Here is a 24129-nt window from a genome sequence, read left to right as displayed (position 1 = left end):
AGCGCCGATCGGTAACTCGCTCTCCCGACCTTGCGGCCATGGGCTGTAATTCCATAAAGCGCTCCAAAGGAAGGATGGGGAGGAAACTGGGCATCCCTGGAAGAAGACTTTGGTCTTCCCTCTGCCTCGTTCCCTCCAGGCTGTGCCAGCCCTGTCCCAGGTGGTCCTAACTGTTGAGATCGGGCAGTAGGGGAACGGAGATGCTCACCCGTACTGCTCCCAGCATGAGCTCACCCCTGCGGAGGAGACGGAGCAGATTTGGGAAGCCCCTCTCTGGCCCCGCGCTGCCGTGTCGATAGTTCACAAAAGGCAATCGGAGGATATCGCTACTTCTGCTACTTTTTCTGAGGCACTTAGGAGAGCTCAGGGTTGAAGTTCTTGATCCTGCACCCATCCAAGGCCAGTGAAGAGCTACTCCCTTCCCTGACTTAAAAATGTTACCTCTGAAAGCTCTGTGTGGACAGTAAAGCCCCTAGGTACAGAAAACACCTTGATGCTTCAAAGGCTTCAAAGTCATGAAACGAAAGAAAGTTCAGAGGCCAATCAGATAGAAGGAAAATGCAAATGATAATTAGGGACTTGATTAAAGCTATGCTTCTTTCCAAAAAGCCACGGTTTCGCAGTGGGAGAGCAGATTTCTTCTGCAAGCCAGAGAACACCTTGAACTGCGGGGCTAAGTGTCACTGAAGCATCGTGTAGACGTACCAGACCTGAGCGAGCTGCCGTGTCTGGCAAGGACCGTGGGGCCAGTCCGCTCTTACTGGCTCAGTCTCCTGCCCAGGCTGGGTCTTGCAGCAGGACTAACTAGCCTGGACCCATGCCCCGTTTCGGGAGGTGGGTTATGGCCCGGCAGCTCCAGTATTTGGCGCAGATCTGCGTTTTGCTGGGCTGTACGTTTATATACGGTGGGTTTTTCAGTAAAGGTGTGGATATGCTGATATTCCATGGGATGAGAGGAGCAGGTGGATGATATATCCAGAGCATAGCATGGCATCAAGGGAGCTTCAATGAGAGTTAAACGGTAGATCAGGAAATTCTAAAAGAAGTACCTAAAATAGACGTCTTCAAATGTCTAATTTCAAATGAGCTTGTCTAAATATATTGTATTCGAGAACTGTAAAAGAACTGGTTGAAGAAGTGTCTAAATTTTATAAATGTTCCTTTTTCAGTAGCTCTTGAAATAGCGGGAAGTGGTGGAAGACAGGAGGAGATCTGCTTGGGCGCCGAGGTTTGAAAAAGCCAAGGGGATGCCTCGGTGGTTGTGGGCTCCACATCGGATAAAATATTTTTCTAATATATTGACCCGTGACCTGAAAGAAAACAAAGCATTGACAAAGTTCACAGGTAACACAAGCACAGAGACGTTATTTTGTGAGAGCAGGAATTAAAGAAGACGACGTGTCGCTGATTGATCTGGAGTAATTAGGGGAGCTCGGTACAAGCAAATGCTACGCGTGTGGATGCGTACTCTGGATTAAAGAGGCCAGCTGTACAGGCTGCAGGCTTTGCTGGAAAATACGGACTGGGAAAGTCTTGAGGGTCAAGGCTGCCGAGCAGTTGAACATCACACCCAGCACAGTGCCGCAGCCCAAACTCTTGATGTGATTTTGGGGATTTAGGAAAATGGGACCCTTGAGAAAGCCTAGCACCTCTGTACCTGGCACTGGGGAAAACCCTGCTGAAGAATTGCATCCGTAGTTCAAGAAGAAAATTAAAGAAGTGATAAAGGCATCCAGGGTGAACTATGACATTGGTTAAAGAATTGGAAAAGATACTTAAGATGAAAGCGCCCCTTTTATTTATTTAATTTGTCAGAGACGGTTACAGAGTGGTTCGATCATGGTCTGTAGCTATCTGTGCAAAGAACAGAAATATAATAATGGAGCCTTACAGTCTACCTGACAAAGATATGAAGAACATCCACTGTTGAAAAAGGACAAGTGTAGACTAGAAGTAGGATAATACTTTTTTGCTTAAATGAGAATAATTAATCAGGAGAACGATGTACCAAGGGCCATGGTGTATTTTGTATCACTAGGGAAAGAATGAATGAGTTTCCTAAAATACACACAGTAATTCAAAACGTGATTAATTCAGGGAAGTCCTGTTCTGATTTATACGTTAGGTCGGACTAGATCATAATAACATACCCTCCTGGTAAGTCTGATCCACGTGCTCTCATTTTCCCATTGGTAAAATGACAGCGAGGTGTCAATCTCCTTCACTTGGGTATTGCAAACCCATTAATATCTACAGGCGAAATGTGTCATAGCAATTAAACTATTATAACTTTTGCATCAAAGGTTAAGGCAGTTGGAAGAACGGAACTGCCTGTGACACTGGCTGACAGTAATTCAATTCGCTCAATCCGTTCAAGCTACATTTGTGCAGTTTGTGGTATAGCAACGCCGCGATTCAGAAGCAGCACGCTAAAGGACATTCTGCAGACGCAGAATACGCGTTCCTTTAGTCTGTTCACTTTTAGCTCCGTTTTTAAAAATGAACGGGTCTTATCCTGGGGAAGAATTGAACGGAGCACGGTGTTTTCTAAAACCTAGCTCTTCGTTTGCATTTATTCCCCTTCTTCTGGTGGCTCTCGGAGCCGTGTAAGTGTGTTTCAGGAGGCACCAACCTCCGTTGGCTTGGTGCTTGGCTGGTGCCGGCTCAGACGTGGTTTCCCCCGGATGCGGGATGCGGGGCTGGGCGGTGGGAGGCGCGCTGCCTTCATCCTGCCCTTCTCCATGCTTTGCTGAAGCGACCTGCATTATTTTTTTTTTTTGTTCCTCTGTTTTGGGGGTTGCACCCAGGGAATCTGGGGGAAGAGGGTTGTCGCAAGGTCGGTATGGCAATGCCTGCAGGACAGGGGGTTCTTCGCCCCGTTTCATCTCGCTAAAGAGCTGTCGGCTGCTTTAGCCCTGCCTTTTGGGCGAATTAATGGAAAACAGAGAGTTACGCTTTTGGTGCCTGGAGTCGGCGACTTAGCTGCTATCAAGAGAATAGCTGTCTGATTTAGATTTTGGTGAAGAGTGCGTGTCTACCTCGGTCACTTTTATTCTCGGTGACCTTGGATTACTTAAAAATCATTTGGCGTTTTTGCTTGCTAATCGAATTAGAGCTTGTTGATGCCATTCTCTTTGATCAAAATGCAACTGCCTCACCCAGGGCGGAAGGGGGGTCGTGTAATGGAGTGCCTGTAGCTGCCAGGGCTGCTTCGAGTCCCTTTCATCTATCTGCACGTCGCTTTTAGTGCCGCGAACAAAGGTCATCCCGTGCCAGAGCGGCCGGCGGAGAGGGAGGTTCGCACCAGCTGCCCCGAAAGCATCCTCGGTCTTTTCCATAATTAATATTCTGCCTTTGCTCACTTTGGTGTACAGAGTTGGCAGGTAGGATTGTTCACCAAATAAAGCAGAAGAAATCTGCCTACCGCCTGCGTTGAGTTTTTTAAACTAAAGGGAGCTTTTAGATGCTTTTGGGAAGACTTAGCCCTTGCTAGCTGTTAGCCTTATCTCTACCACGAGGATGAAATGACTTTTTAGTTAATTATTTAAAGGCTAGTACGGACAGACAGCTACGTATCCACTAACTGGCGTGACATCTAAGACGAGAGCTGGCGTTAGTCTGATGTGGGGCAGAGCGGAGAATATTTTCATTTGACTTCTGAGCATGATAACCTGGCAGGGACCCCCACGTTAGCTGTCGCCCTGCAGTTCCCGACCCTTCCTTAAATATCTTGGGGGGGATAAAGCTCAGATTGTCAGTTTAAAAAGGGCTTTACTTCATTCACCTGGCTGGGATGAGGAGCAGTTCTTCCTCAAAGATGATGAGCCCTGGAGTTAGGAGACGGGTCGATGAGGACCGGGAGAGATCCGGCATCACACCCTACGATCTTCTGCTTTACCTGGGGGCTGTGGTTCCTTGGAAGCCAGCAATCCCTCGTGACTATTTCTGGGTTTTTAAAATGGAATCAGGAGGTTTTTATTACTTTTTGGCAACGACTTCTTCATTCTCCGTGTTCTACCCAGCGTAGTTTGTAAAGCCTTTCATGCATGGCTCAAATCTTTCTTTTCCAAGGTCCTCGATCTGAGCATCTGTCCTCAGTTTGTGTTAACGATTTTATTTGAATGGGATAATTTAAAAGTTGATGTACTAGCCTGAATAAATGACATGAGAAGCCACCCATTAACTTGCCAGGTACATCAAGGGGTCTGGAAGTATAATAAGCATCATAACAGGCTGCAGTAACATGTCCAATATTATATATACTGCTGTAATATATATTCAGTCTTATCTATTTGCTCCTCAGTTTCTCATTTCCCTTTCTTTTAAGACGGTGTGATAAAAAGAAGATTGAGGCCGTACAAATAAATAGCTCAAAAAGAAAGTACCTTTTCAGCCCACTTTCTCAATATTTTCCTCTCGCAGATGCCAAGTCTTCAGTATTGGCCTTCCTCCAGGCAGAATTTTCAGTCTGCCGGGCAAACTACACACGGTGTGATTCAAGTGGATTAACAGCTTAATGTACATTTTGGGTCGTTCCAGAAACCGCCTTGCGTACTTTTGTAAAGCTTACTGATAGGTGATCAACTGGTGATTTTGTTTGCTTGTAAGAGAAAGTGGGTTGGTGAGTAATAGGATGAAATTAAAGAAAGGAGAATACAGAGGGGTGCCGTGCTTATATATATATATATATAAATATAAAATATTTCTTCTTTTTTGCACTTCCAAGAGTGGAGGAGGCTCTCAAGGTAAAAGAAGAGGTTTCTTTCTTCTTTTGGGGTTTGACGACGAGCCTGAGCAAGCTCACATCCACGTTCTGCCTGTGTGCGGACCTGGCTGAGTCACGGAGTGAATCCACGGAGCGAATCCACGGAGCTACTTTCTGCGCACCTTCGCTTCGTGATAGTTTTATTTGGAAATTGTGCTACCGAATTAAAAACACCGCATCAGCCAGGATAAGGTTCTAAAGGCACCTTCTGGGAGCAGCTCCCAATTTGTTGTACGTTCTGATTTGTGGTACGTTTTGGTGGTGTTCACCCCCTGCCCCGTCCACTTTTTACCTCACTGGAGTCTCGTTTCCCCAGCCTGTTACGGGCTTTGCAGCCCTCGGATACGATGGAAAAAATAAGGAAACCCTGACGAGAAGTGGAGGTTGATGGCAGGGGAGCTGTGGCAGTGCCTTGTCCCTGGCTGCACCACTGCTTTCCCTCTGGCCCTGCTCCTTCCCCCCAGGGAAAGCCACGGAATGTCCCTCCACGCCAACGCTGCATTGCAAAAATGGAAAAGGAACGTAATTGTGAATAACAGCACCAAAACAGCCTTTATTAGAGATCAGGACGGGTAATAAACTCATGTAGAGAGAGTCATAAACTCATACAGCGTTCCCCTCGCTTCTACTGTATTTTTCTCCCTCTCCCATTGGAGTTTTCAGCCTCTCCAATTTTCTTTTGGATGAGGTTACGGCAGTTGCTTTGAACCGTAATGAGGAGAGCTGTATGGAGCGGGGTGGTGCTGGCTCATTAACCGACCCCCTCGCAAGCGAGAGCCGGTCCCCGCTGCCCGGCGCGGGGCTTGCGTGGAGAGCGGGCTCCTGCTCCGGTGACAGCAACCTCCGGCTGCTGTGACTTTACTGGATGCAGTCACGGCGAAGACATGCAGATCCTGCAAACGATTTTGGGAGAGAAAGTCCAAAAGTAAAGCTGGCAAATCCGTACTGCAAAGAGGCGGCTTTCTCTTCCAGCTAGAGAGGGAAGGGAGTCTTAGATATACAGAAATCTCACAGGGCCATCTATTAATTACACTGGCGTTTAATTATCTGTCACTGATATGTTACATGACCTTGAGCAAGTCATTTACTCTACGTGTGTGTATCTATCTGTAAAATGCTTGTGAATTATTTAATGTCTACAAATTGCTTTGAGATCCCCAAATGAAATGCATTATAGTTGCAATTATCAAGTCTGATGGCATGGTGCATGCTGGTGTCAGCCCGAAGCTCAGCAAAGAGCTCCGGAAAAGATCCTTTGCTGGTCCTTGATGTACCGTGGGGAACAGGAGAGGGATCGGGCAGCGTCCAGGGTCAACCGTTATTTTTCTGTCTAACCACAAATACTGTCTCTCGCACGAACGCCTAGGAGGAGCGGCTGCAGAATATCCTTGCACTTTTGGTTGCGTTGGGTTGTCTTGATGAGGTGAAGGTTGGTGCCTGTCGGTACTTACCCTGAGCTAATTCAGAGTATCCCAATGTTTTTATGAAGGGAAAGACAGAAAAAAATAAAAAGCAAACCAAGTATGCCTTCAGGTCTTTGTGGCCTTACGTTACGTTTCAGAATTTTGTGTTCCCATTAACTTAATGCCCATTTAGGCTATCCTTAGACACACAGGCAAAATATTATTTAAAAAAAAAAAAAAAAAAAATTACGGCGATAATTCAGCTCTACCCACAACTTTTCTACAACCTGATTTTCTTTTCCATGTTATTTACTCAAAATTTAGCTCGTTGTCAGTATCATATGAGCCTTCGGAAAGCCTGTTCTGTGATGCATGTGTTCCTATTATACAGGGGTTGACAGAAATAACGTTAATGCATCTAAAGAGAAAGTTTGACCCGATACACAATTATGAAATGCTCATTTGTTCCCAGGGCAGATGGTACGTGGTCAATAACTGTTGGCTGTACTATAAGTCATAAAGGCAGCAATAAAATAAAATCTTTAGGTAGTTATAAATTGACAGATATCGGTGACCTTAGTTTTCTCTTCCCAGGCTGTCCCTTATCGGTGCATTACGTAAAAGGAACATTTATCAGCATCCTGCTTCTGTGGTCTCCGGCCGGGCAAACCCGTTCAGGAGCTGGACCAACATTTTTACCTATTACAAAGGGCAGGGATGCTTTATTTCATCTTTATGTTGTTTTTAACTGGGTGGTCATACATGAAACAATGTTTTAATGGGGAAAAAATCCTCTCTCCGTGCCTAACTTCTCTACTGGTGGTGGGGAAGTCCTTGTATTTCGCAAGTCCTCCAGAATATTGTTGTTTAAGTGACATTTTAGTAGTACGATCCATTTGAAAGCCTTTTACGGTTGGACTCGATGATCTTAAAGGTCATTTCCAACCTATACGATTCTGTGATAAACTCAGGAATTTACAGACATCTACATTTATCCTGGAATATGCTACGCTGTGCTAGAATATGGTGGTCTACAAGGTAGCTGGCTTTTATTCAGTACTGCTCATAGACATTATACGGCGCATACGGTACAGAAACTTGGAGATGAGGGTGTGCGCGTGCTCCCTACCAGACCTTGACACTTGCCCTCCGTTGAGCCGGTTTCGATACTTTTTAACCGTATAGGCTTTTTCCGTGAGGAGGAACACGTATTATCTGCTGCGCCGGCTCCTCAATGCTGACGTTGCAGTAACCCAGATGGAGCTCCCAGCGATTTCACAGGATCGTGATCAACCTTGCTTGAACTTATTAGGGCTTGGCAATAGCCGGGAAGGCAATAAAGTGGGAGTTGTTATTAGCCAGCTGATGACCATGCAAGCTTCCCCCGAAAAACCCCAGGAGGGTTGTTTTGTTGTGGTTTTTTAATTATTATTATGAGACACAGATTATGCCCTCAGCAAGTTTTTAAAACTCATTTTTAGGAAAAAGGCAAATGACACAAAGCGGCAACGTCTATGAGGACGTAATATTTTGCGGGAGGAATTTCTTACTTGATCTGTGATCTATGAATGAAATCACTGTTGATGTGAATTACTAAGAAAGTCCTGGTTTTCTTAACAGCCTCTTTATACTCGCTTATCGTCGATGTGCGGTCCTGCAGCGAGCCTGTCCTTCGCTACTGCTCTGACCCCCTCTTGAAAACTTTACGAGTAATCTTATCCCTTTTGAGTTTTCATGGGGTAGCCGCAATTTAAACCAATACAGCGACCATAACGAGTTTTCCCGTACATAAACAGCGTCGCCTTTTCCTCTGCACTGGGGTAAGGAGCTGGCTCCTACAAATCCATGAGAAAGTATCTATTTATTTAGGTAAGATCGAGCCTTTTGGCAATTTGAGTATAGCACAGGCCGTCACAGCGTTTCAGAAGGATTTCTACCTTTGGAAGCAGAAGCGGGAGCAATGTTAAGCTTTGCTTTTCACTGTGTTTTCTGGATCCAACGATGAAGAATCTTCATAATTCTTTATAAAACTGAAAATTGTCTTTTTCCTTAAGGATGTCATCAGTGCCCTCGTTAATAGAAGTACGTTTATGGTAACATAGTCAATGAAAATAAAATCTCTGATTTTGATTCTGTTTCATTTGTATAGTGCTAGAGTGGAAAGATTAGCGGCTTTTCCGTTGACTAAAGCTCACCTTAGAAAACGCAAAGTGGGGAACAAGCGCTGTTTTCTGCCCTCTCCCCTGAGTTGGATTTTCAGCTTTCTTAGCCTTTTCTTCCCGGTCTGTGCTCAGCTCCCAGTATTTTACTGTACGGATCCATTGGAACCCACGGGCAACTTTGGAAGTTTAAAGGCTGCTCTGAGGGACAAGGATACGTTCTGGTTAGCTGCAGAACTGTGAGGTTCAGACGGATTAAACTACGTTTTTAATCCATGCGGTACAAAGCGGGATGTGCGTCTCTGGTGAGAATGCTTTGACTACAAAAGCCCCGCTCTGGCTGCGGGAGTTGTCTCCCCATCTTCTCTTCTTTCGTGCCCGTGGGATTGCGATCGTGTATCATTTGAATTTTTGGTGGCTCAGTTCTTTCGCTCTTGGGAACCATGAACTTCGGCTGTTCTGCAGTAATGGTATAAGCTGACCTTCATGTTGAGAACTAAAGCAGCGTGAAAATAATCTAAATCGTTAAATAAGACAAGTAATACCTTTATTTAGGTGAAGAACGAAGTTTTACATAGAATAGCAGCTTCATTTTTCTTTTATTTCTTCAAGGCTGGTCTGAGGGGAGATACGTTGAGATCACATTGTCTTTCTGCCTGTCAGGCATAGAGTTTAGAGCAGGACAAGGATACAGAGCTGCAGTAAGAGATAGAAAGATAATAATTTTAATCTAGTATTTTTTGAAGACACATTAGTGGAGTTTTAGGTTTTTATGCCTCATACTCTTTCCAAAGAGTCGTGCACTGTAACACCATTCATAGTTTTTTCTTCAACTTCTTGCAATAATAACACAGTTCCTGAGTTACCGTATATAACAGGAAAGAGTAGTAAATACATATATATATGTTAAAAAAAAAAAAAATCATATAAAAATCCGATTCTTCTGTCCCTTTTAGACCTGGAGGAACTCCAATGGCTTTGAGTTAGATTGTGCTGACTCCCCTTAAGGCAGGCGCAACCTGGCACATTCACTTGATGCGACTTTACTTTAAATTCACGGTTTGCGCAAGTTAGCAGTGAAAAGTACAAAGGATTTTTTTTATATATTTTATTTTTTTAAAAAAAAGGATTTGAATCTCTGCGGTGACAAAGCCACCCTTTAAGTACATGCAATTGAAAGTCTTCCTATTCAGAAGGCTGACAGGGTTGGGCACTTGCTGACAGCAGTTATCTTTCTTGGGTCAGTAGAAACACATTCCTTATTCAAACATGCAAAGGGAAGACGCTTTGCATTAAGAAATGCTGACATTTCTCCGAGTTAAAATTGTTTCCTCTTGTCGCAAGATCAGCTGTCATCTCGCGGAAGGTATTTCTAGAAATAGGGAGGTCATCCCAACGCACAGCTCTCTAAACTAGCTGTTTCTGCTGGCAAGCGTTCGATTAGTCCCCGAGTCTCTGCTACAGGCTCATTACAACCAATCTTTGACATTTTTGGTAATAAATGCAGCCTGCTGCGGTCCTTAAAGGGAAAAGCCGGTTTGTTCGAAGGTGGTGTTTGAGACCCAGGACCCAGACCCCCCCCCGGCTTTCCACGGCATCGCGGAATTCCCACGCAGCCTTTCGAGGAGTTATTTTGAAGAGCACGTGGAACGACGTCCCGCTTCCGTGCTGCCCTGCAGACAGGACAGGCTTTAGAGCACGTTCTTCATCTGAGGGACCCTCGGGCAAGTGAAGGTCAGGGCTGTAGCGTGATCTTTACAGGAGCGTCCGCCCGCAATTTAATTTTCAAACTTGCTTTTTTCTTGCACTGGGGAAAACGAAGCGCTCTTCCTCTCCCAGAGGTGTCGGGGATCTGCTGGCGCACGGATGAGTTACTGCGTTTTGAATCGCGGAGCCTGCGATATCACGTACCGCTGCGCTGTCTGCTGGGGGACGGCGGTGGTAACCCAGCACCCCCCAAGTGCGTGTACTGTAGTACAGAGAACTTCAAACTTTCGTGTACGCTTTTATACGAAACGGCTGCAAAATGGCTCCTATCTTGTATTTCATTTCAGTTACACCATTCAGACGAATAAAAATCCTCCCAAGTCAACAGAGTTGCACGCTGGGGTCTGTCCTAATCCTTTATCCGAAGATGTTTAGCGAGGACTTTGATGCTACTTGCTGATGTGAATTCTGTTACACCCAAAATCTCATGGACAGCTTCTTTTATAGATCTCCATTAACCTTATAGGGGTTTTCCTCCCTTTTTTGGTACGGTATCTGGCATAAAATATCCTCAGTCTGCGACTGGGGTGTTTTGATAGGGCTGGGTTGACATGAAATAAGGAAAACGAGTGTTTAGAAAAGTGTTTCCATCCTGATATGGAATAACCGTAACTGTCTGAGATGTTATTTTAAATTATTTTTGTCTGAAGATTGAATTTTCAGGTTTTCACCCAGAGCCAGGGCAAAGTACAGTGTAAGCATCCTAACAGTGCGAGGCTGTTCTGGAATAATCTTACTAAACTCCCACGTTCCAAGAATTCACAGACATTTTCTGACCAAAAAAAAAAAAAATAGTTTCTGTGAAACTTTGTAAGTTTTTTGGGGAAAAAAATCTGCCGTTCGTTCAAGCCACTTTTATATTGCCACAATATAACTAGAAGGAACACGAACACAGTATGTGTTTTTATTTTCTTTGCAACCCTGCTCGCCAGCCTTCTTCACATATGCATGCCTTTAAAATTTTCAATACTGAGAAAAAATGCATAGAGAGCGAATATGGCAGTGCTTGACATTTATTGATATATAAAATATTTATAAAATGTCCGTTTATAGTGCTTGACATTTTATATATATATATATGCATACATATTTCCAGTCTACATGTGTTACCTCTGTCTGCTTTAGGGTGTCACGTTGTCCTTATTTGTGGGGTCTTACTTGTGTTTAATACTGCATAATTTCCACCAAAGTAATTATGCAAATTACTTTAACGGGGTCCTTAGGAAAAATACAGGGGCACACCTACCCCACTGGAGGAAAGGTGGTGGTGAGGGTGGTATAATTGCTATAATGTGCTATACATCCGTTTTGTATGTGAAACTCAACACCCAGCTATGCATATACTGCACAGAAACCTTAAAAAAAGAGAGCACCAAGCTTTCTAGCAGCCTAGAAAAATGCCGGCAATTAAAAAAAAAAAGAGGGGGGAGAGAAACTGGGGGGAGAGGAGCAACCGTTCTGGTGGAGGGGATGAAAAGCTGTAGGCAAGCGGGGTCAGGATCCTGGAGCGTGCGCGTCGTAAAGAAGAACTGGCAGGAATGTATGAATTGCAAGTCTATAAATTAATTGCAGGCTGCTGGTGACATCGCAATAAACCACACTAATGAAGATGGAGTCATTTATGATTTTGTCGGAGCTCTGAGAAATTCTGTGGTTTATAAACTACATAGATACTGGTGGTTTTATGGGAGTTTGTTGAATAAATTATACTAGGACTCTCGTGTAAAAAAAAGAAGTGTTAAAAATTAACATATGAATGTGATTCCATCTTAAATTTTTTTTTCTTCAACTTTTTCTTACCCAAACAGCTTGTTTCTTTTTCCTTGAAGCCATCCTATTCAATGCTGATTCTTCATAACTCTGCCACCTAATTGTCTCTTTTTGTATATCTCTAGTGTAAGCGATACTATTTTTTAAAAAAACCTCTTGATCAGCGTCCTAGTTACCGGTCTTCCCTTATGAGCGATGTTTGATTTGAAAAATCATCTACACAATTTCCTGCATTGCGGCTGTGTGGTCTGGAGACCCTCGTCTAACGTCTGCATGGCCGCAGAGCGTTTCCGATCCAAACACACGCATCCATCGGAGCCTTTTCGATAGGAAACCAGACAGCTCAAGTTAATCGGGACACCTCATCGGTTTTAATTTGCACGCGTTGTGTTTGATCTGAACTGGATCGGGAGCTTCTAGGGATCCTAAATTATTAAGTAGACGGTAAACAAGAGAGCAATCTGAAAGAGGAATAGAGAAGATGGGGCATGGGAACAGAGCTGGAGGGGCCCAGGGCAGATGCTTATTTAAGCGTAGGTAATTTAGCTGAAAAGCAGAAACAATTGCTAAAATCAAGAAAACGCTGACATAAAAACTTTGCGGTCTTACTTTGACCTGCTTGGTTTTATGCATGACATACAGTTTTTAAATAAAATAATCTCATTTGCTCAAAAGCGCTCCTACCTCATTGTGCACCCACGTTTGGAGAGCACTCAGGATTCATTGGGAGCGGATGGTTGAAGAGGTGATGATGTCTAGGACTCTGCCTTCATTTAGTACCAAGGCTGGAAACTCTATTGTCAATAAGGCCAAAAAAAAAGAGTTTTGTAGTGAAGGTGATGAAATGCAAACCCTGACGAACACAATTTTATCTGTACGTCTGCCATCGAGACACCGGTACGTCTGCCTACGAGACACCGGTTTAGTCGCTTACACCACACGTTCATATGTTGCAATTGTTTTCCTCATTTTCTGCATGCCCAATGAGACTTTATGGTCTTGACGTGCAAAAAAAAAAAGCCCCAAGTTTAGTATATTGAGTACTCTGTAACAGCGACTGCTCTAAATCATACCTAATGGACAAGAAAAATGAAGGGGGTACTTTCGCCGTTTCACTGGTGGCTTGGCTAGCAGCACCTCTTAGCATCCAACTCTTACGAGTTTAAAAACATGGGTAGATCACGCAGGTATTGTAGAAATAAAAACCGAAGGAAAAAAACCACCGGGAAATTAATCATTCTGTTTGCAGAGAAAAGTTTGAAAACAGGAAAGCACGAAGCCATGTACTAAATAGGAAGCTTGAAATTAAATCCTGAATTGCTCTCTCGGCGAGCGGGGTCCTCCTGGAGTGCCGAGGGAGGCTGCGGAGAAAGAATTTGGTCGTGTAATTGAGGAGCGCGCTGTAATCCTTGCAAACCTGGGACCCGCGTTAGGGAAGCGAGGGCAGCCTCGATTCGAACGTTCCTGAGCTTCTGCGCAATTTATTTTATAATCTTCACCTTCTTTTAATTTAGAGGGGGTTTTGCTTTTACGGCTTTATAAATATCATAATCGGACATCGGGAACGATGGCTCAAGGAATGCAATTGGATTTTCTGTCTCAAATGATAAGTCATGGATGGTATTTAGAAATTAATCTCTTCTGGCTTCCTGGCAACTATGGATATTCAACGGAGAGACTGTCGTTCCCCTGCAAAAACTGACAAAACGTACGTGGGCTGCTGAGCTCTTGCGTGTGTTTTTCAGTGCGATGCGGAGGGGGGGGCTCATTAGAAATATGATGTTATTAACAGTTTTCCTCAAATTGCTAATTTCCATCATCCTAGGATTACAATAATGATGAAATTAAATTAAATTAGCATATCATATAGCATACTGAAAAACTGTGAATACATTATAGTAATACAAGGCAACAGATAATTGCTAGCTTAATACGAATTCATTTTCAGCAAAGATAATTCAACCTTTTTCTTCTTCCAATCACTAGGGACAGATTTCCTGGTTATTGATTATCTCGTCATCTTCTATAAACCTAGTTAGAAGTCCTTCTTGCTTATACGAGAATGTCTCTACTCTAAATATTTCTACTTCTGTATTATTTGTCAGTGGGCTCGTGTTGTACCTGTATGTGCCTGTCCGTATGTTGACTTGTAAGACCTTGTTACGTATGCAGTTGGCATCTGATCCTTTGAAATGAGTGAGATTTTCTTACCCCCATGCTCGCTTAGTGAGAATGATATATATATTTTGTTAGACATAAGTCTTACATGCCTTCTAACTTGAGGTTTTAATTATTTCTTTTGGAAAAAAACAAAACAAAACAAAACAAAAACGCTAACAGCAACTGTTTAAGTCTATTTTCTAGACTAAATGCTTTCCCTAGTATTTAATTTTTAATGGGCTCAGTGTTAAAGAGAATAATTTGAATTACAGATATGTTTTCTATTTATGTCTAATATTCTTCAGGCTTATTGAAGCTTGCTAAGCCTTAATTTATATCCACTCATTGCCACTTTCATTTTTTCCCCATCTTTTTTGCAGTTACACCATGGTTTTTAATTCGTCCTTCAAATCTTTATGCCTACGAGAGTATGGATATTGAGTTTGAATGTGCCGTGTCTGGTAAGCCTGTTCCTACGGTGGAGTGGATCAAGAATGGAGAAGTGGTCATTCCCAGCGACTATTTTCAGATAGTGGTAATTATCTGGCTTTTACTTATTACAAATGTTGGGTTTTTTTTTAAACTAAGTTGTGAAACGTGTTCTGATATTTGATCCAATCGTTGCCTTCGTAAACGTATTGGTCTTCCCAAAGAAAACAAACTTTCGGCCGCCTCCGAATACAAATAAGGCACATTGCGTTGAGACGCGTTGGGTCAAGTACGTTGACATTGTCTCCCAGTTTTTGTGAGAGCTGAACCTGGTCTTTTCGTGGAGAAGTAAGGGTGTCAGGTCCTACTCAGAGTTGCTATTAATAATGCTGTTTACCCTGTGTTAATGATTTCCCTTGCTCGCCATTGTCCTTGGTGAACAAAAATAATAGATCTCTTCTCCAAGGAATTTGTAGTCTGGCACAGGGGGTTAAAAATGGTAACGGTCATTTGCCAGAATTACAGCTTTTCAAAGAGGATTGTTGTGCACCCTACCCAAAGTAACATCCCCATCCGGGACTCCAACCTCTTTTAGTTTAAATGTCACTATTATTTATAAGAATTTATGCTGTGTTTTCTAAAAGGGTTGATTTAGCTGGCCTCTCCTGAAAGCAGTGTCACTTGTAAGTGAGCTGAGATGTTGGGGAACACCCCTGAAAACTTCAGCCACTGTGAAGGTGTCCGTAGGACATGAGGTGCGGCTTGTTCAGAGACGTGGCTTGGTTCAGCGCTTTCTAGTTTTTCCCCTTGAAACAAATAATATTGATTATCTTCATGTCTTTTAATTACCTAGCAAAAAAAGAGATTCTTCATAATGTGGTTTTCATGCAGGATAGGCTTATTCTACCATATACAATAGCAAATTCAATCTTGTTTTTACACACCATCACTTATTAGAAAGCAGCCAGAAGTTGTCCAAGGAAAGGACAGCTCTATTGCTGCTGTGGTTGCGTGGTGGAGGTGTTAGAAAATTATTTCACTTAATAGTTAACGGAAGGGACATTTCAGCCAGCGCATACCCTTCACTTGAGATTTTTTTTTATCTAACGTAATTGGTTTCTGCTTGTGCTAACAGAAGTTAAAAGTTAAATCTGTTTCAAACGAAGTAAGCGTAGAGTGACCTTTTCTTGAGGATCTCCAGGCCTCAAGCCATAAGGAGGGTTTGACCTTCAGAACAGTATTTGTTCAAAGATGCAGAAGTTGAAAGTTCTTTTCAATCTTCCCTGCAGCAAAGGGCCAAGACAAAATTCAGAGCGCTACTCGAGCGATGGCTGTAACTGTAATTTGGAGCTTAAGTCTTGAGAAAGGTGGTGGATGGGCTCTGTGCAGGGAAGCGAATTCACCCTTGGGCCATAGGCCCCATCAAACGAAATGCAAAGACCGCAAGGTGTCAAGAGATTCCTGATGAAAGGGCTTATGGTTACAGCCCTCTAAGGGCCAGGGCTGTGTGAGCTGGAGCTGAGATTACGTACACAGACCCACGTTTTGCAGAATAGCTGTTCTGGAAAGGTTTTATAATCCGCATTCGGTTTGGATAGTGTTTTTCTAATTAATTCTCTCCACTTCCTTTCTTTCTCTTTTGCTGTCTCTCTAGGGTGGCAGCAACTTACGGATTCTGGGCTTGGTAAAGTCAGATGAAGGTTTTTATCAGTGTGTAGCTGAAAATGAAGCTGGAAACGCACAGGCCAGTGCACAGCTAATCATCCCAGAGCCTGGTAAGATGCAAAGGACACACAGAATTGTAGATGTAATTAATGCTATTAACATAAAAATCCCAAATGAGCAGCTACTATTCTTTACTCCTTCTTACTTATCCAGCTGGCTGGCTGTAGTTAAAAGCGTGTCCAGGCTATCAGATAGTTTGAGACATTTTGTTCACTGGGGCAATTACAAATGCTGGCCTTGTCCTAGAACTGACTCTGGAGGCCAACTAAACCTGCGTGAAAAGTCAGCGGCAATGTCTTAACTATGGATTGCTGGGCTTTATCCTGCTGAAATACGAGAAGGTGATCACAAATGGGTGAGGTGATGGAATAAAGTAGTCCGTAAGCAAAAGAGAATTATATCCTGCGTAGTTCCGCGTTAAGGTGGTGTAGAACGTTTGTCTCGGGGAAAGGGAAGAGAAGGAAAAGAGAGGAAGAAAAAGAACAGTTTGGCAGTGGGATGTCAAGTGCAGCCAGCCGTTGAGATCCAAAGGTTTTTGTCTATGTGCTGGAAGGGTGATTTTTTTGTTGTTGTTGCTCTGAAATTAATAGGTGTTTGGTTTTATGGACTGCACTGTGTAGCTGCGTAAGTGTTTGCCGCTTTATGGGTTTTTAAGTAACAGAAAGATGCCTTCATCTTAAGCTAGTTGGTATGTAAAACGTGGATAAAAGCCTTTCAAAGTTTCTGGGTTGTAAATGATTAATGACCTGCACTGGGCTGCAGGTTACACTTGCTACTTCTCATGGATTATGGCAGTAAGCTGAGAACAAGAGAACACGCTGAAGCGTTGTTCGTTCTCCGATTTGGGCTGGGAAGAGCAGAATCTTGGTAGCCCACAAATACTCAATCGAGACAGCCCTGCTGAGATCAGTTAACCAGCCTGATAGCTCGTGCCATAGAATTTCTTTGGGAAATCCTTTGAAAAGTTCCCACGCAGCATCAGCGTGAAGTTTTGCCATGGTTTAGCCCCAGCCGGCAACTAAGCCCACCCAGCCGCTCGCTCACTCCCCCTTGGTGGGATGGGGGAGAGAATCAGAAGGGTAAAAGTGAGAAAACTCGGGGGTTGAGATAAAAACAGTTCAATAGGGAAAGCAAAAGCCACGGACACAAGCAAAGCAAAGCAAGGAATTCCTTCACTCCTTCCCATGGGCAGGCAGGGGTTCAGCCATCTCCAGGACAGCAGGGCTCCAGCACGCGTAATGGTTACTTGGGAAGACAAACGCCATCGCTCCGAATGTCCGCCCCTTCCTTCTTCTTCCCCAGTTTTATGTACTGAGCATGATGCCATATGGTCTGGAATAGCCCTTTGGGCAGTTGGGCTCAGCTGTCCTGGCTGTGCCCCCTCCCAGCTTCTTCTGCACCTGGCAGAGCAGGGGAAGCTGAGAAGTCCTTGACCAGTGCAGCAACAACTAAAACATCTCTGTGTTATCAACACTGTTTTCAGCACAAATCCAAAACATAGCCCCATACCAGCCACTATAAAGAAAATTAACTCTATCTCAGCTGAAACCAGGATAAGTTTTAAAGCTTTGCCAAAAACCTGGCCTTCTGGAAATGGAGAAATAAGGATGGCCACGGTCCATGTTCTTAATAGCTGCAGTAGTCTAGCTCTTAAGGATCTCTGTCTGAACACTGAGCAGGAACGTTTGCTGAGATCCATCGAAGTTCAGTCCTGTTCAGTCCTGTGTGATGAGCACTATTTTCCAGAGCGGTTCCAGGCAGTACCACCTGGCCATAGCTGAGATCATCTGGTAGACAAAAGTGAGGAGTCAGCACCGCTGGAAGCCTCAGATCCCCAATTTGCAAAGTCCCCTCCATGCAAATACTTAAGGCGAATGAAAATGGGAACCAGGGCTAAGGTTTCTCCCGCTTTTTTGTGTCTTGGTCCCAAACGAATGGCTCAATGTGGCTTTTGCACGTCTTTGAAGCTCACTTCCCCCTTATTCCTTCTCCCTTATGATTCAGCATCTCCTTTATAAGCCTCTTCTCTTTGTTTTCTCTCCACTGCCTGAAAGTAGCTCCAGTAGCAACTGGGCAATTGTCAGAGACCTCTCAGCTCCTCTCTCCTTCTTACCTAGATGCTCAGGCCACAGACGCTTTGCACCCGTGAGACTATGCAGCTTAGTGGGAGATCTGGGAAGGGGGTAAATAGAGAAGAGATGTAATGTCCATAGAGTCATTATCGTTCTCCTGCTAGCGTAATCCCCCAGCCCGGGCTCCCTCCTCGCCCTGCTCTGCGGTGCCGGTTGGCTGAGGTTGGTGGTTGGGTATCGGGATCAAGAGGCAGATATTTATTTGGGTTCCCACTTTCCTCAATATCGCATAGAAAAAACGTCTATGCGATGTTGAGGAAAGCTCGCTGGGATCGTCATCCTGCTGAGAAGCAACCTGCTCCACTTCAGATCTCGCTGTGGGGAGATGCGCAGTTGTTTTGCCTTTGGTTTTTGTTTGTTTCCTTTCTGCTTTCTTTTAAGCGGAATCTCGCATTCAGTTCGTGCGCTGGGATTATATTCACACGTGTGAACGTCTGAAGGAAGCAGGCCATCTCCTACTGTAGTGGGGTTTAATCTGGTGCTAGGATCATCCTAGGGGAAACTGGATAACTCATTGCTGCTCCCAACTAGTCATTGCAAGTGAAATGCTGTCAGTAAATTTTACGCTCTGTGTTGGTGTTTATTATGTTTGGCATTGGATTAAAATTAAAATAGAAGAAAATGAAAAGAAAATCCTAAAGAGCTGTGGGACACCATTGTAAACTGTCTCCATTTCCCTTTTTAAGTGATGGATTACTTTTTTCTGGCTGTTTAATCAGATCTTCAAACAATGCCACTCCGATTCCTCTGAGATGAAGGCAGGACCAGCATGCACAGATGGTGGAGAAGCCAACTATAAATACAAATGAAGTGGTGGGCTGGCCGTGGCGGGAGGAGCGCAGGCCCCCTCTTGCTTTGATTTTGTCGGGCCACGCTCAGCACGTGTTTGGTGCTCAGCTTGAGCTCCGCACGGCACCGCCGAGTAGCTGGGGTCTGGCCGGGGGGCTCTGGCAGGGGCTCCCCCCTACCTGGGGCAGGCGATGACCCAGCAGAGCCCACACTTGCTGTTGGTGTGTTTTTATGAGAGCCCGAAGAAGTGTCAATATACTCATGAACAGCTATCATCCCTTTCTGGAGCCATTAATGTGGAAGGGGCATGAACGGAGACGTGTGGAAGGCTTGTCCGAGCTTCCTTTTTCTGCAAGCCAGGGGCAAATGAACCCTTTATTAAACTAACAATGATTTTACCCTAACAGCGATTTCTACCTCAAACTTACATCAGGGTAAAATAGTCACTTCTTTTTTTTTTGGGTGATTTATAGGGCTACAGTTAGTTTTTGCTTTTAATTATTGCAAATAATTTGGACCATGCAGTGGGCTAAATATGTTGCGCATGTTCTGTTGGGGGATTTTGGAAGTTTTATTCAGGTAGAAAGGTGTAATCAGCCTGATTGCTCCTACTACCATTGTTGTTAATGCGGAGGCGTAGATTCACATCCACTGCTGACTACCTTTAACTGTACGATCTGAAGTAGCAGCATGTAAGTTGGCGTTAAAGCGAGTATAAATGAGCTCAGATAGAGACCAAATATTCCCCTTGTAAAGGCTGTGATGCTAAATTGGAATTGGACAATACTGAAATGAGAATTGAAAGCCAAACGGGCTGTGAGCTCACACAGATAATAGCTTCTGCTTTTAGTATTCCAGATGTGGCTATAGGATGCTCAAAACTATTTTGATATGTGTTGCTTAGGCTATAAAAAGCCAACGAGCTCCCTGAGAAATATAAAATTTCTGTCCTTTTAAACTGAGATTGTGACTGGAGAGGCATTGTACTTACCGGTGTATTATGAATTAGAGTAAAATAAGTGGTGGTAGATGGTCGCCAGTACACGCATTAGTCAATAAATCAAGTACATTTGTGGATTCCAGCACACTCGGGGAAAAGGCACTTGGGATTGTTTCTTCGCCTTTTTCCTTTCTTTCCCATTAACAACCTTAATGTTACCCTCTTAGGAAGAGACTGCTCACCAGTTTATAACAAGGAAAAAAAAAAAAAAAAGGCGACTTTACATGGTTCTTCTTTCTGTAGAAAACCAAAGCGATAAATGAGCCAGATTTAAGGATTTCGTAGTTGTTCTTTCTGTAGAAAACCAAAGCGGTAAATGAGCCAGATGTAAGGATTTCAGTTCTTTCATCTCCAACACACACGTTCTGGGGTTCTCGGGCCACTCTGCTGCTTGGCTTCCTCTATTTTTGCTCGCTAATTCTGCTGAAGGGCGATGGACTTTATACGGTCTATGGGAACGTGTGGTCGTATTGAGCAGGTACCAGGAATAAAGCCTACAGTACGTACTTCTGGTTACGTGGACTGGAAAAGAAATTCTCAGCAAGAAAAAGCAGATGAGAGAGATCTCAGCTGTCTTATTTTAACAACTGTATAAAACCTGTTATTTGCACACCTAGAAAATGAATAGGCAACAGCGTGGTGGTGAGTGATGGACGTGCGTAACTTCAGATGAGGAGAGTGTCCCAGAGGAAAATCTTCCTATAAAGAACTCCCGGGCAGTTATTTGCTTTACGCCAGTGGCTTCTCCCGGATCCCTCCTTCAGATATTCACGAGATACGTGGAGGGATTGTTTTCTTCTCGCAGGTGAAAGATCAGATAAAGACAGCCCTGAAATAATCAACTTGTGTATATGGGAAGATAATTATTAGCTATGTTCCTGCAATAAATTCCTTGCTAGAAAAATCTTCGGCTTAGGAAGACACCGTCTTCCAGAGACTGGTAAAAGCGCTGTAAGCCAGTCTTCGCTCTTAGCGTTATAAGTAGTAGCTAATTTGGCAAACAGAGCCAAGAAAAGGATCTCTTAGGCGGCCTAACTAACCAGGACCTGGGCTGTTCGTGCTGCCACGCAAGGAGGGGACGCAGCGCCAGAATTATTTGACGAAAGGACTGCGCGTCCATCCGCGGATGATCTCCAGATGTTTGAGGACGTCCAGAGATGGATGTTGCAGGGAGACGGGGAGGGTACGGAGAGCTGAAGCTCGTGGGTGGCCCGGTCCTCGATGGCTGGTCCCCATCGAGCAGGTGTTTAACTCCGAGCCCCGCTGCCCGGGCTCAGCTTTCTGTGCCGTTCACGTTGTCGTTTGTGTCACGTACTTTTTCTTTCTGTTTAATTCCTCTGCTTACAAGTTGCGTAGCTCCTTCTCGCGTCGGGTTTTCAGCTTACCAGCTAGCAAATTTAACATTTTTGCATGCGCAAGATCTTTGCAAAGACTTTGCACTTCTGTATAATAAGACTTAGATTGGGAAACCTGTGAATTACTTTTCCTTGCTAAAGAAACAGTGGTTGACTCAATTTTCAAAAATCTTTCTCTCTCTCTGAATTCCTATTACAAAAACATTCTGTGAGGTACCATTTCCCCTCCCTTTATTATCATAAGTATTGTTTAGTATTATTTATAATTATTGTATGACTACTTATTTATAATTATGGTATTATTTATAATTACTTCCCCAATAAAAAAAAACCACCCACAAAATAAAATCCATCTCTATACTAAGAAACTGAGCTAATATTGGCATTAAAACTTCAGATTTTTAGTCCTTGGAAGTCTTTTGGAAAGCCAAACGGTGTACGTTAATCTTGCTTATGGTTAGCCTTAAAATTAATCTGAAATAAACCCCGTGATTTTGAATATCAGGAAAAACAGGGTTGGGTTTTTTTAAAACAATTGGTAAACCTGTGAAAAAGTAGTGGTGAGGAATGCTCTTTATTGGAAATTTTAAAAAGCGGTTGGGCAGATGTATCTTTGTGCTAATAATCCTGATCCTGCCTTCGCAGAGGAAGCTGGAATGCGCCGTCTCCTCAGTCTGCTCTTTATGCCCTGAATTAGAAATAGGAAATTTCACAGAGCGACTTCGCGTTGTGTAGGCAGAGACGGAGCAGAAGAAAGCAGTGAGAGACTATTTCAAGATCCCACTCATAAATTGCAGAGTAGAATATATATATATGGGTTTTTTTCCCCACCTCTAATGCAGAGAATGGTAGTTCTACTGGGATGTGGAAATGTATTTATTTTCTGAAGGCTTATTTAGTCACGTGGTGCAAGTTATACTGACCGTATGGACTTCTGCTAAATACGAGAGCGTGGGGACAACGTCCTGCACTGGACCAGGGACCGTCCACACCGCCGAGCTGATGGCTCGCTCGCTGCCGCTGGTTTGGACATTGCCAGGTAGCTCCGGGCTAGAAAACTTGTACGTGGCTCTGGGGTGCTGTTCCCAAGGAGGGACAAGGGAGATGGTGACAGTGGCACTCTCCATCGCACACGGTTCTCCAGCACCATCTGAGCAGGCTTGGCACCCCAAAGTCTGCTTCTAGCTGTGGGAGAGTTTCCCCTGACACATCCTGTGGCATGCAACCCGTCTCTGGGTTTATGCTCTAAAAGCTGCACTCCACTGAGCTGCAACCAACGGCCCTGAGTATTTAAGATGCTTTGAAATGAAAGAAATCATGCAAAGTTGTAAATATACCTTAGAGATATGAGGTGTAACCTTCCATGGGATGCGGCTCCAAGGATGAAGTGTGATGTAGCCCAGACATCATCATTTATCCCCAAAGGTGAGGTGACAGCCCCAGGCAGTGGGGGGCTGTGCCTGGTGGCTCTGGACCTTGGAGGAATTTAATGTGCTGTATCATCATCCCGTCTGGAGCTCCACCACGGGTGATGGCCAAAGGGGTGCTTCAGGAGAAACTACCGGCAGCAAGAAGCGGTAAAAGCACCTGATGCCCAGGGATGGAGCGAAGAATAACCTCCTGAACCATAGCGTCAGGATTTAGTGTGTCGAAACAAGAGATTTAACGTCCTTGTTTTGGTATGCACGACTGGTAAGCTGTTCGCATTTATTGCGCCGCATAAGCAGTAATAATCATGATAATAGTAAGAATAAATTTTGTTTATATGCTTTTATGGTGGTCTTTGCCATAATATTATGACACCTTACTGGGGATTTATAACAGCCGTATGCAAAAATGCAAAATCAGCGGAATATTTTTCTAGTTAAAAAAAAAAAAGTTGGTATATAAAGGCCGTCCTAAAAACAGCAGAGGTGCTTAGAAGGCACCTCTAGATAGATGCACTGCGAGGGATGATCTTGGAAGATTTTTGGAGCTTCCATCTTTGCAGGTCTTTAAGAACAAGTTAGGTAAATATCTGCTAGGGATATTTTTAATCTGGCCATGGGGTGTAGGAAAGGGTTAGTTGGGTTCACGGGGTTACCTCTGGTTCTGCTTTCCATCCATCCAGTGAAAATTGCTGGAAACGTTGGGCTGTAACAGATTCTGGAAAGATGCCGTTAGAGGTGCTCGATCTTGTCTTAAAATGCTGATATAAAAATTGATGGCTTTGTTCTGTAAGAGCTATAATGGTTTAAAAACCTGGCAGCTGGGTTTCTCCACCACCACGGTCTCCTATGAAGCTCAGGAGATGAGCTTCTGTGCTGGAGTCACTCTATTTTCCCCCGACTGAGTGCAATTGCAGTGCAGGCAAAATTTTGAACATTTGGACAGTTGGGGAGAAATTCAGCAAGAGGGAGGCCCTGGTCTGGGGAGAGGGGTCATGTGAGAGTGTGGTGAGACCAGGAGATGTCTCCTGGTCTGAAGTAGGATGTCTCTCCTCTCATTGATGGATGTATTCCTACGAAATGTCAGGTATTCTGGGGTGAGATGTTTCTCAGCCATGCTGGAGCCGCCTCGCTGCATGTGAAAGACCTGGATAAGGTGAAGAGGATGAGTTTTTATAGACAGCTTCAACAGGAGAGAGAAGAGTGCAGCCCAAAATTAATGGTCGTGTCGTAAGTAGGAGGGGTGTG

The 24129-nt window shown here is 44.0% G+C and overlaps 1 protein-coding gene across 4 annotated transcripts in view; it reads left to right on the top strand.

Moving 5' to 3' along the window:
• DCC (DCC netrin 1 receptor) overlaps window positions 1–24129 on the top strand; it is a 618393-nt gene that overhangs the window by 359087 nt on the left and 235177 nt on the right. For all 4 annotated transcript variants that reach the window (XM_072860253.1, XM_072860252.1, XM_072860251.1 and 1 more), the window contains exons 6-7: window positions 14405–14559; window positions 16108–16228. In XM_072860253.1, coding sequence (XP_072716354.1) covers window positions 14405–14559; window positions 16108–16228 — 276 coding nt within the window. The remainder of the gene's footprint in view (window positions 1–14404; window positions 14560–16107; window positions 16229–24129) is intronic.

The sequence above is a fragment of the Ciconia boyciana genome, chromosome 4 (assembly GCF_034638445.1).
Source record: "Ciconia boyciana chromosome 4, ASM3463844v1, whole genome shotgun sequence".
In the NCBI taxonomy this organism is placed as follows: domain Eukaryota; kingdom Metazoa; phylum Chordata; class Aves; order Ciconiiformes; family Ciconiidae; genus Ciconia; species Ciconia boyciana.
The sequence above is the reverse complement of the archived record's forward strand: the minus strand, read 5'-3'. Positions and strand labels throughout refer to the sequence as shown.